The sequence below is a fragment of the Geospiza fortis genome, unplaced genomic scaffold, assembly GCF_000277835.1.
Source record: "Geospiza fortis unplaced genomic scaffold, GeoFor_1.0 scaffold114, whole genome shotgun sequence".
NCBI classification, from domain to species: Eukaryota; Metazoa; Chordata; class Aves; order Passeriformes; family Thraupidae; genus Geospiza; species Geospiza fortis.
This window is the reverse complement of record NW_005054383.1, coordinates 2439185-2452853: the sequence shown is the minus strand read 5'-3', so window position 1 is coordinate 2452853 and position 13669 is coordinate 2439185. Positions and strand designations below refer to the sequence as shown.

The following is a 13669-nucleotide window of genomic DNA, read 5'->3' as shown; positions in this document are numbered from 1 at the left end:
TCAGCTGTATGAGCAACCAAACAAATGGTGCACAAACTACTTTTCACCAGCAGCTTGTATTGAAAAATACAATTCTGTTCTGGTAGATGCTGCTAGCACTTTGATAACAACTGTGTAATAAGGATGTTAAGCACAAATGGACCATGTCATATTAAAAAGCAAAGCTTTCAACACATTTTTCAAGGGTCAAACAAGTAATCACTTGCAACAAATTACTACCTTCAAAGCACAAGATTTATCTTGTTTACCATGGAGAAGTTTGGTAAAATAAAAACAAAATCCTGAGCTCCAAGTAGCTCTACAGTTGTAATTTTTTCAGTTTGGAGGAGGAAAACCCCTACTTAGACCATAAAGAGAACACACTCAATGGATAATCATGGTAGTTTTAGCAGCTACTCTCCCCCTAACCTAGGAGCAATTCTCCATTCTCCAAGGTTTACTGGAGTTCCCCACTGCAGTCTCAGTTTAGCTGGAAATTAGCAGAATGCTTCCAATCCAATTCCAACGTACAAGCTTTGCAAGTCCTGCAGCTATTTTCCACTTCTTAACCCTTATTTAAATATACTTAGGCATAACATGACTTAAGACTTCTAGAACTTTACATCGATGCTGTAAAATGTTCCACCCTGGCATCTTTTCAAAGGACTTGATGAGAAGCAAACCTACCAATATAAGTTGAGAATTTTCTTTTTCAGAGCAAAAAGGAAGAAGAAATAAACTACAAATGGACTGGCCCCAAGGATCAGTAACAGCTCAGCTATTATAAAAACCAGGCATGATTTACAGAACTACAGCTAATCTATACCAGTGTTAAATGCAATGATTAAGACACCCTGACCGTTTTACATGACAGAATGATTTTTTCAAATATTTTTGATTATTTTAAATCATTAGCATTTTGATTTAAGTTGTTTCTAGCAGGAAGAAACACAATCAAGTAGCTTATCTCCTCCCCAAGCCCCCACCTACATCCAAAACTGCTTCATAGCTGGAATCTATTGACCTGCCTCACAATGGAACACCAGTTAGAAGTTGCCACACCCTTTAGAAAAGATGTGTGCTTGAGCTCAGACTTCCCCAATATTGTGTATTTAAGTACACTTATATATTTAAGTATTTAAGTATTACTGTATTTAAGTAATAAATTGCATTCAATGATCAGAAATGGAAATTCACTGGGATATTTATCCTTGTACAAGACTGTTAACAGCTACTAAGTTTGTTGGGATACTGTCAAGAGTTTATTGCTCCACTGCACATGTGATCAACTGGGTTTGAGAGTTTCAATGGTGACAGCAGTAAGAGAAATACTCACGTTGTTGGTTTCTTTTGTCACTGGCATTTTTCAGAGGAAGGCACACGGGACAGTCGTGCCGAGTACAATTCTTCCAGTGGGAGATGATTTGTCTCGAAGATGCACAATGAGCAACTGCAGCAAGGGAAAGCAAGAGTTAAGAGTCACTCCTTGGTTAATTGGTTTTGAATTATTTTATTTTTTAGAACAATTCTATTCTTCAACTGGTTTTGAACTGTTTCATTTTTTAGAGTAACTCTACTCTTTCTCATTCACAAGCAATATTAAAACCACAAACAAGTAAATTTTTTTGTGATCCACCAGCAAATGAAGGAAACTAGTCCTAAAATTTAAGAAAAAAACATAGTGGACACTACACCCTCCTTACAGAACAGAGATGAAAAGGATGATTGCAAAGCTACACTGCTACCATCCTACTTCCAAAAGGCAAATATTGCAATACTGTACATATAACTAAACAGAATTGAAATGTCTTGTGATCCAAGTGCAAATGAAGGAAACTATTACCGAAATTTAAGACAAAGACACAGTGGATATCACACTTAATACAACAGAGGAGATGAAGAAGATGCTTGCAAGGCTATACTGGTACCACACTACTTGAGGAGGGCAAATGTTGCCTTCTGTTTTCTAAACTGGCAGAGCTGGGAGCAGCTTAACCACAGAGCCAGTGCTGACACTCCCTTGTGCCAGGCACAGGGGACCCTCGGGCTGAGAAGAGCAATGTGGTATTTTTGGGGTCCCCCGTCATTGGAAAGAATGATGAGTCTGACTCAATGTTCTTAGAAGGCATATTAAGTATATTATATTATATTATATTATATTATATTATATTATATTATATTATATTATATTATCGGTATTATATTACGGTATTATATTACGGTATTATATTACGGTATTATATTACGGTATTATATTGTATCGTATTGTATTATATTGTATTACATCATGTATCATATTATATTATATCATGACATATGTCATATCATATTATATCATATCATATCATATAATGCTATACTAAATATACTAAAGAATAGAGAAAGGATACAGACAGAAGGCTTAACAAGACACTAATGAAAAACCCGTGACTCCTTCCAGAGTCCCGACATAGCTGGCTGTGATTGGTCATTCAGTTAAAACCATTAACATGAAACCAATCAAACAATGACCAGTTGGTACACAATGTCCAAACCACATTCCAAAGCAGCAAAACACAGGAGAAGCGTATCAGACAATTATTGTTTTCATTTTTCTCTGACGCTTCTCAGCTTCCCCGGAGAAGAAACCCTGGCGAAGGGATTTTTCAGGAAACATGGCAATGCCAGAGCAAGGCTGGGGCCAGGGAGGGCAGGGAGGGCTCACCTTGGCAGGCCTTGCCAGCCTGGCAGTGTGTCATGTGGTTGAGGACGTTCTTCATGGTGCGGCAGTGGGGCAGGGCGCAGGCGCGCACCTCGCCGTTGGCCTGCTCGCGCCGCTGACACTTGTGGGCGTGGAGCAGCAAGAGCTGCTGCTGCTGGATCAGCTTGCGCTTCTCGGGGTCTGCCGTGGGCCCGGTGGCCATGGCCTGCGTGGGGACCATTCCCACCTGCTGCACTTGGGTTTGCATCTGGGACTGAGAGAAAAAAGGAGAGTTCAGCCTTGTGCCGGCGAGCCGCAGTTCTGTCTTCGTCTTGTTCTTTATCCCAGAAGTCTTCACTGAGCTACAAGGGTTATTGCAGCACTCTCAAACATTTCTAATGCTCAAACAACATCAGTGTATTGAGAGTTAAACACTCTGTTAAAACACTTACACAAACAAGAGTTTAAATAACGAGCCATTCAAAACACTGTTTATTAGAGAGACCATCATTCCAACAGCAACGAGCTCTTATCTTATGAGCTCAGAGGTGGAACTCTTTAAGATCCCTTCCAACCCACACCATTCTATGAATCTATAAAAATTCAGTACTATATTTTCATACTATAGGTCAGATTTTCATATCATGCATTTTATACACATCAATCTTAGCTCCTTGTCCCTAACAAAAAGAGAAGTCCAATAGGAGAAGACAGTCAAAATTCCATGACTGTCTCCGTGTTTACAGCAAAAGGCAGAGCTAATTTTCCAAGCCTAAGTTAATCCTTTTTGTTTCCAATGATATTCCTTCCACAGAGAAAATTCCCAGGGCAAGCTGTATATAGTTTTCTCCTAGTAAGGGCCACCTAAATCTGGATTGTATTATGGCTACTGAGGAGAACTAGAGCTACCACAGGGTGACACTGGGTTCTATCAGCTTTAAAATCCAATGTTTTACTTCCAGCACCCATTCTTTATGGACACACTTCTGCACCAAGGCCTGAGCTCTGCCTGACAGCTGCAAACCCACAGAGCTCTTCAGTTTAAGGCACAGCTCGTAACAGTGCAGAAGAGAAACAGCCTCTTTAACCTGTCAATTATTCAGCACAGATCAGGCAGCTTTTCTACCTTCCTGGACAAATGGAGAAACTTGACTTTCAAAAACATATCCACAGCCTGCAATGACTCCCCTAGCAGGAACAGATATGGGACTGCAAAAGTGCTGCAATCCCTGTGATTTGCAGCCTGAATTAATCTTAGAACAAACAAGCAACTGTCCCAAGAATCAATTTGATTATGCACCGTGAAAACAGGTTACCACAGGGAAGCTCACCGAATTCCCAGCTACCTAAGGAAAACCAACCCTGAAAAACACTTTAAAATAAAATATAGGAACATTAAGGTTATGCTGGGGAAGTAAAGAGGAAATAGTTCAGTACTGCCTGCAGAACTACTAACCTACAGCCTACTAGAGCCTGTGTACCACATTTAAAGAAAATCAGGTTTAAGTGTCAGCACACACCATTTCTAGCCCATTCTATTTCTGACCTTTGAGAAGGATTCCCCAGGAAATTCCACAGCCTACGAAATCCTAATTTTCTTAGATTAACAAAAAGTTCCCTGCACAAGTTCTTCCTAGTCCAGCAGCAAGCTTTGTCCCTGCACATCAGGTTTTGGAGCTTGCTTTTCTTTTGGGGAATGAAGCACACAAGATCAAGTAGAAATACCATGTCTGGTATTTGATGGAAGAAGCGGAGACTCTGCCACTTGATAATGATTATAAAAAATCTGAGACAAAGAGGAAATGCTGAATCTGTCTTGAACTTTCAAGAGAAAGAACAATAAAAGGAATAAGGGGGTGAATGAAGGAAACCCATGAACATCTGCTCCCACTGCATGCAGCTGAAATTCAGTCTTCCATTTCTCCTGTGAGCAAATCCATAGTGCAGAGAGGTTTTGCTGAAACAATTCTTGGGTCACAAATAGGAAACAATTAGTTCAGCTAATCTGCAGAAAAATACAGGGATCATGCCAAAGAAAATCTTGTTGGAAGCGATGCTTTCATCCCAGTCAAAGAATTGTTTCCCAAGCCAAGTCCTCCTTTTGTTACTACCCTTCCAGTTAACAGACACAACTGCAGCTGTATCAGCACAGATGTCCTGACCCAGGAGGGATACTTGAAGACTGAGTAACAAAAAAAGCAGAATTGCAGAGTATCAGTGGTTTGAAGAACAAAGCAGTCTCAGTCCAGATCAGTGTGTTGCTGGTAGGCACAAAACCCCCTCAGAATATAAAGCTTCTCCAGGTTGCCTCACCGGACTGACTGACAATGTTCTTGCTGAAGCAGGAAGTTCAGGCACTTCTAGACCCACAATTAAAAGAAATAATTCAATAGTCAGATAAACAAGGCAAAAAAGATATTTTTGTTTCTCTTGCCACTTGCTCCACCATTAACAGAGTAAATGGATCAGGGGTTGGAAATCTGCTAAAACCTCTGACAGAGATGGGAATGTCAATAATCAGTTTTCTAGAAACTGAGTTATACATACTTCTATTAATACCCTTTAAAATTATGGAAACTCATTCACAGAGGAAGATGGTTCTGCCCTGTCCCTATCCTGAAGGGCAAAAGCTTCCTGCTTGTCTGGGCAGCACAGATGCAAAAGTATCTTGTTCTTGTGGACTTGGATGGACTCAAAGTTCCCTGGTGGTTTTACTTTACTGAAGTGACCAGTAATTCTCAATATTTTTATGTATTTATATTCAAAAGCACTCAACACTGCTGAGACGGAACACTATGTACCTTTTCTTAGAAAAGTAGGCAGCAATCTCAGCAGCAGTGGCAATCTTACAGCAGGTAAACAATGCAATACAGAACTCTGCCTCAGCTCCACTCTACAGAGCATTATGGTTTTAAAATACTTTTCTTCTGTAATTTCTGTTTATTTCCATGTTTTTTTTCTTTTCCCTGATAGAAGAATGACTTTCACTGTATGAGGACAAATCCTGTGTTTAAAAAATGCCTTTTAGTTCTATAAGAGAGGTTTGTAATCAACAGCAGGTCTTAGTGAGGTTATTAAGAATCCACTACCACAAATCCCACACACAGGTACATTAAGGTGAAACACCCCCAAATTTCTTCAGTTTCCTTCCAACCACAGGCTTAAAGTGTGATCCTGATGGCCCCTTCCAGAGAAGGAATAGCAGGCACAAAGTGGATACACACACGAACGGTAAATGTTTCAATTAGCAATATAAAGAGATATATTTGTATTATATAATATATATATAAAAACAGAACTTTCAATTAGCAGTATTTCTATCTGAATTAAGTCTTCATAGTGTGACCAACTCCAATAATGAATATCCCAATACTTTTCCAGTAAGATTCAAAAAAGTCTTTCTGGCCCACAGGATTTGCAGGCATGCTCTAGTAAGAGCTGAACCAGCTCTGCAGAGCCCAGGGAGCATCATTCTGCCCCAAAACAGAAGGAGAGCTCAAGCAGCAGCTACTGGGGGGCATCAAGGCCAAAGGCATTCCCCAGTGCAGTCACCTGATGAGCAGAGCTTCGCTGGGAAGGTGACACAGAACCTGTCTACACTTCTTGCAGTTCACATGGATGGTGGTTTTCCTGGTTCCACCAGCCACTCTCAGCGTGGAATGAGCAGCCTGGTCCTATCCAAACAGGAAGGATCCTTGTGACACAAGGAACTCCAGGGTCTGTTTTGGCCCCAGAGGTTGGAGGCTCACCTGTGCACAAATGGGCTGAGATGAGCACTGCATGCACAAACATTTCCATTTGTGCCCCAAAACCCTGCAGTGCTGCATTTCCTCACCCAAGGAGCTGGTGGAATCAGAATGAGTCTGAATGGTGGGCAGAAGGCTCCACAGGAGAGGAAAAGAGGCTTCCTGAAGTGGACATGGCCTCAGAAGGCCATGCTGCTGTCTGGAGGGAGACAAGTGATGCCAGCCTGTAACACCAACCCGAGCACGGGCAGTGCTCTGGGAAATGAGGAGAGGTAGGGAGATATCCAGCTCCTGAACACAAAGCCAACAAAATCCCAGAACCATTTAGTTGGAAGAGCCCTCTGAGATCATCAAAGCCAACCTGTGGCCAATCCCCACCTTATCACCAGCCCAGAGCACTGAGTGCCACCTCCAGGCCTTCCCTGGACACCTCCAGGGATGGGGACTCCAGCACCTCCCTGGGCAGCCAATTCCAGTGCTGACAAACCTCCCTGGGAAGAAATCCTTCCTGATGTCCAACCTGAACCTCCTCTAGAGCAGCTTGAGGCTGTGGTCTTAACATGAAGAATGTGTTTAGAGCTCAGGATTTATCTCAAAGCTTTGGCACTGACATGGATAAAGGCAGAATTTTCATGCCAACGGTAAACAGGAATATTTTCAACTTTCAACTTCCACCTCTGAGGGTGGCACTGGTGAATGAACCTGCAAGCCCATGACAACCTCAAAGGTGAGAAGGCTCCTATGGTCAGGCCACAGAAAAAACCTGAACAGTTGGTCAGTGCACTTCACTTTTAATTGTTAATGGAATTTTGTTTTAAAACCAGTAAAGGTCTCAATTCTATGCCATTGAGTCTGCTAGGTATCAAGGCTGGATAAGCATCTTAAAGATACACTTCTGGAGTTTTATCTCATTTTTCTGATTTGCAGGACCAGCAAATGCCAAGAAACATACACTGAAGAAGTGTTTCAAAGTAGAAAAAAGGGACAAAATACAGGAAAGTGTAGACAGATTCCAGCTCTCACATATAGGAAATTGCCTGAGCAAAATATTGAGGGGTTATATACCCTACATAAACCTCAGTATTTTAATGGGAGACAAAACAGCCTGAGGAATGAGGAACATTAAAAATCCCAGCAAATCCTGAATAAAGGATAAAGCACAAATGAGAAGTTTGTAAGGGAGGGAAAGCCAGGCTGCTGGAGTGCTGGCTATGGAGCAGCTCAGCTGCTGGAATAGGGTAGGACACAGCAGTGGATACTCTCCACTGTTATATTTGCATATGGGGAGGGGAGAGTGGAACACGGGCCAGAGCATTGGGAAAAGATTAATTCCTCTTTGTCAGCTTTTGCCAGCCTGGCACTGTATTTACAGATGATGCAAAAGCTAAAATATTCCACCATCCAAAGCAATCCACATGCCCAGGATGAACTCCTGCACTAAGGCAAGACAGAGATGCTCTGCTCCCAATAAAACAACATCCTTTCCCTGGCACTGAACACTATCTGCTGGATTTGTTCCCAGGTTATTAAGATCTTCTCCTCTAGACCTAAGTAGAGCCTTTTCCCAGCTGTCCATTGCTGTAAATCAGGTGGGATTTTCTTGAGGAAGGGAAGGAATAAGCTTGCCTGTGAACAAGAATCTGAATTTCAGAGTGGAGGTCAGGGCAGGCACAGGGAAGGTGAGCTCAGTGACAGCAAACCCAGCAGGGACTGGGAGAATGCTGAAGAGAGCAGCAAGCAGACACTCAGCATGCTGCCAGTGCAAGAGCCACAGACCTTTCCACAGGGATAGAGGAGAGCGGCTGTGCTGCAAGAGAGGAAAAATCACAGAAAGGGTCAGAACACAGGCCTTCCTCCCTGGAAGGGCACTAGAGTTAAGTGATTCTTCATAAAGCCTTTTCTTTGTGGTCTCTAGAATAAAATACCAGTTGTCTATTTTAAGTAGCTACAGTTCTACCTGCTCTAATTAAACCTGGCCTCCCAGTTTAAAAGCTTTCTTCCTCTCCCTCAGAGGTCTGCAGCAAGGCACACCTGAGACATCCTCACCCCTCAGTCACTCCTTCTGTCTTCTGATCAAAATCTGTTATTACAGAAATCCATAGGACATAAAAAGAAACAAAGAAGAACACAACAGAGAGCTCCTGATGCAGTTTAGCAAGAGATTAGGGGAAAGAAAGCACAGGAGAAGATATGGTGCTCCAATTCTCAGTCAAGAATTGAAGAAAAATTATTTCCTTCACTCCCAAAAAGCAATATTCTCTCAACTCCATCTGCTGGTCATAGGGATAACTGTGAAACCATGCTGGTGTGTCTGGAAGCCAAACTTCCCCCATTGTGCTCCTAAGCCATGCAGAAATACCAGATTTACTGGTATGCCCACGAAGGAACCATCCACCATCACCCTTGGAACGGGCAGCACTGCAGGGAGAGCAAAGCTTCAGCTGCGTCGATGGAAAAGCCTCACAGGGCTGCCCCCAGCAGCTCCTCCCAGAGGCTGCACACTCCAAAACCAGAGGCTGCACACTCCAAAACTGGCTGCTGGCTCCCAACGTGGCTGCTGGCTCCCAGACTGGCTGCACACCACGCCGAGAGCCCGAGAGCAGAGCGTGGCTGCCATCCCCAGCCCAGGGATGGTGCCTGATCTCACCAGCACAGCACTGCCAGTCCTGCAGCAGAGCCATTTCAGCAGCACTGAGGCTCAGCAATGTGTCACCAAAACTTCCAACATCAGAAGCAAGGCTTTTCTTTTGGAAACAAGCCTTTCAGTCCAGTTTTCAAGCTGCCCATTCTGCCCATCACCATTAAAAACAAAATAAACAAACAAAATCAATCCATCCTGCTGGCACTGAAAATTAATGCCTTAATGCTGACCTCTTAATCATTTTAATAGCATAAGGTTTGTTCTTCTTTTCTAATTAAAGAGATTAATCCAAACGTGCTTCTCAGGGTGTAGTGTAAGGTCATGCCTGGAGCATGGCTGCAGTGAGTTAACCCTTCAGAGACCCACTTTACTGGGGAGGATGGAGAGTCCTGCTCTCAGCAGAGTGGTAGCCTGAATTTGGATCAAAAATCCAAATCCACAGCTGCAGCACATTTATCCTGGCTGCCTGGCAGTGGGAAAAGTCCCGGTTACTGTTGGGGACAGGGGTGTCACACAGTAATAATTAGAATAATGTGGGTTAAGAAACTTAATAATCTTTTACTTTTGCAGCACATATATAAGGTGTAAGGCTAAAGACTGAAAGGAGTATTTAAAAATAGTTTGTTTTTCAGGACTTATGACTCCTCAGACAATGGCTGCATTTTTCTGCTTCCTCTTCTCTTGTTTAAATACCCCCTGTGGTAACCACAGTGCTCAGTGCCATGCTGCAATCTGGTTTCCTGCCTCACACAGGCCACACACCACCAAGTGTTCTCATTCACGTGGCTTTGGCTCTCACATGGAACAGTACTTGGGGGGCCCTTTAAGATAAGGATAGCACAGAGGGCTGGTTTAGCAAGATATGTGGTTGCACTCATCCCACAAAGGACCCTGTATGGGGTTTTTTTTTGTTTTTTTTAAATATGCAGCTGTCTTTCAGTTGCTGTAGTGGATGGAGCTTGAACTGACCCTGCACAGGTTCATTTTTGATGGATGTTAAGAAAACACAATGGCCTTTTCCACATCACTGCTGCCTCCCTCAGGGAGCAGGACAGGCTGTGTCTCCAGGCCAAGCACATTAAATAAACCATCATCTCCAGGGACTAAAGCATCCCAGGACACAGAAATGGCAAAGGGATTGCAGCAAGAGCACCCAGCAGGATTGCAGCTCTGCTCTGGGGACCTGCCTCTGTCACCAGCTGCTTTCCACAAGAGCCACTGGGGTCACATTTTGGTTGCCCAATGTGAGTGACAGATGTCACTTAGATGTGTGTTTCTGTAACTCATGGAACTGCTGTGGATGTTATTTTACCCTAAGGTAATGCCTTAACATATCAAATAAGGTTTAGCAAGCCAGAGCCTACAAACCTCAAATTCTGAGTCAGCAGATTCTGCCACTCTTACTCTCCTTGTGCCTCTGTGCTTAAAACTGGGGCAACACATCTTTATCTCAGAGAGGTGCTGTGAAAATGAACAAATTCAAAGCATAAACCTGCTCCAGTGCTGACTGCCACAGGAAAGAGCATTTGGAAATGACCAAGTGAGATATATTGCAACATTCAGCCAGCAATGCCCACAGCTACACACCGAGCTGCAAAAATAGAACTAAATGTTGACTGTGTGCTCTTTCCAGGGGCTCTGTTCATATTGTTCACTGAATAAAGCAAAGTCTCTGTGGAAAGAATAACATATGGCCATGGATGTGCTATTACCAAATAATTACACTGCCTTACCCACTGTTGACAAATAAAGGTTAAATTCTAACAAGTGTGACATTTCTTTTTAAGTTCTTGGCTTTGCAATAAAAATGTTTAGATGGAAATTCAGTTGTTGAAGTTACACCCCTGTCAGGACCACCATGCCTCTAACCCCCACATGAGTTGAGACCTTTGGGCTCCACAGTGCCAGTGTCTGTTGGCTGAAATGCCCATTACTCCCTGTGGTGGTGTGAGGGAAAAGAAGATATATTGGACATGCAAAGCTTTTGACACCTGAGAAATAAAGACAAATGGTTCTGATTGTTCTCTCAGTTGGTATTTTTGACATTTTGAAACTGCATTTGATACTACTGGGAAAGTTTCCTTTCCTTTCCTCTTTCTCTTGGACAAGATGGGAGAAAGAAAACAGTTTTTGATTTTATTTCTCTCCCATCACCTGAAAAGCTGTGATAAAAAATCCCTTTTTTATTCCACCTGAATATTGACCACTACATCCTATACTAGGTAAGTGAGTATATTAAGACTTAGACTTTCCTAAACTTGACTTTTAAATGAGCACAAAATTAGGCTTTAAGATCACCCAGTCCCTGAGATGAATACAGTATTTTGGGGAGACCTGCAGGTTTTCTGCAGCATCAGGACAATAACTCACTTGCTTTACACCTGATGTACAGATGTACAAACACTTAACACAATAAGAGTAGTCATGCAGCAAATTGTCTTTTACAAATATTCTTCATGACTGCAAGTAGTGTTCTGAACATGGTGTTAATCCAGTCACAAGCTCCTTTCCATAATCATAAACAGTAAATGATGATATTAAAGAAAGATTTCACAGCATAACTAGAGGGAAATTAGGAAGTGATTCTCTAAAATTGAGAAAAGAGGAAGTTTATTGCATCCTCTTGCCTCTCATACAGAGCTTATTAGTGACAGGCAGGTAGCAAACACAGTGATGGAAGAGCAAGCATTGGTTGTGCCAAAAAATAGCTTTTTTGGATTTAAATTAAAAAATAAGCAATTTGCAGGTCTTACAAGTTTCTATAGTAACTGCTATCATGTATAAGAATATAAAATGCAACAAGCTGGAGTTTCCATAGAAACAACACAAGCAGTTTGATTAATACGCAACATCCTGAGACAAACGGGAATATTTAATTTAACTTTATAAAGAGAACTCTGGTAAACATCATACTATAAACTTGTAAATTGTCCTAGTAAGAACTGTTCTCACAAGTTTGTGACATGCAAGTCATGCACAGTATAAAGTGAGAAGCATCTGGGGTGTTTACCACATCAGTTTCAAAGGATATGAGGTACTGTTTAGTTTCAGGAAGGTGGTGATGGACCCAACACATTCTAATTGACCCAACACATTCTAATTGACACACAAAACCTGAAGAAGACATTTTTATCTGGTTTAAAACCAAATATACCAGCCAAAATGAAAGGATTCATTTGGGGGACAGCTAGGGCTAAGTTTATAGATAGTTGGGGTGAATGCATAGGGCAGCAGCCCTAGAGGGTTAATGAGTAGGAGGAAGATTATGAGGGATGTTAAAATTAGGGCTCATTTGTGTCCTTTTTTGTCTAGGGGCATTATTAGTTGTTTTGTAACTAGGTTGATAAAAAATATATTTTCTTTTAAAACAAAATATAATGCAGTTTTTATAATGGTGATCCTTGAGAGAGTATAACCACTGCATAAAAACGGACAGAAGTTTTATATACACACTGCAGAGTGGAAGTGAGGAACCACAGAACAACTCTGATGCTTAAATGACCACGGAAAAGTAATTTGATAGTGTTGGATCACCCAGGAACTTAGAAAGCACTAGGAAGAGGTAAAGATTGCAGGAAGCAGCAGGTCCAACTCACCATGTTTGGCACACTGGTGACGGGAGTACTCTTGATGTCGGCAGGGAAGGGAGACAGACTGTTGGCCATGCCCGGCTTGCTCGGCAACTGAGGATTCACTCCTGCAGCTCCCATCTGCTGCCCTCCAGTTTGACTGAAAGGTTGCCCAAAGGGAGTAGTGTTACCTGTCATTCCCAGCTGGAAAAGAATGAATGAATGAAGTGATTAGAATTTTTGTGATTCCAAAGGGAGATTACAAAAATTCAAGCATGTGTCAAATATCCGTCTTTACGTTTGCAGAGACCAAATTCCAGTGTAAGTTTCTCAATATTAAATTCTGAGTATTAAATTCACAATTTCACAACTTTTACCAAGTTAAAATGTATCCTAAAAAGATGTTTTACAAATATATACTGCTGTGTGGGGCTGAAATCTTGCAATTCAACTTACAAAATCAAAGGAAAACACAAGCTCATCCTTCTCAATCCACATGAATAGAAATTACTTTTTCCAACACTACAGGAACTTTAGAAGAGCAAATAAACTTCAAATCCTGTGATACTTTGTGCATTCTGAGCACAAAGCATGACTTTGCACACAGACAGATGGGAAGGGAGGGGAATATATAGAGGCATCGAGCAAATGGTTATCAACTTGTGTTTTGGTACTCGAGGAGAAGTGTCTGAGTAAAAAGATGTCTAAGACTGACAGCCTTGATAAATGACACCCCAAGAACTTCCCAAGACTAGAAAACAGAGACAACAACTCCCCCTGAATGACTGGAGAGAACATTGTACACCCAAAGAGCCATTTGGCCTGCAGGAGTCTCCCCCATGGTGAAATCTTCTCCACTGGAACCACAGAGGTTGGAAAAGACCTCCAAGACCACTGAGTCCAACCTGGGACCCATCACACCTTGTCACCCAGCCTAGAGCCCTGTGTGCCATGTCCAGGCTTTCCTTGGCCTCCTCCAGAGATGGGAATTCCACCACCTCCCTGGGCAGCCCCTTGCAATGTCTGACCATCCTTTCTGGGAAGAAATTCCTGC

At 42.2% G+C, this 13669-nt stretch overlaps 1 protein-coding gene across 1 annotated transcript in view; it reads right to left on the bottom strand.

Annotated features, from left to right (window-relative positions):
• The window catches only part of CREBBP (CREB binding protein), an 84071-nt gene that overhangs the window by 46140 nt on the left and 24262 nt on the right, over window positions 1–13669 (bottom strand). Inside the window, 3 exon segments of the mRNA XM_014308739.2 lie at window positions 1316–1429; window positions 2684–2933; window positions 12643–12819. Of these exon segments, the coding sequence (XP_014164214.1) occupies window positions 1316–1429; window positions 2684–2933; window positions 12643–12819 (541 nt within the window).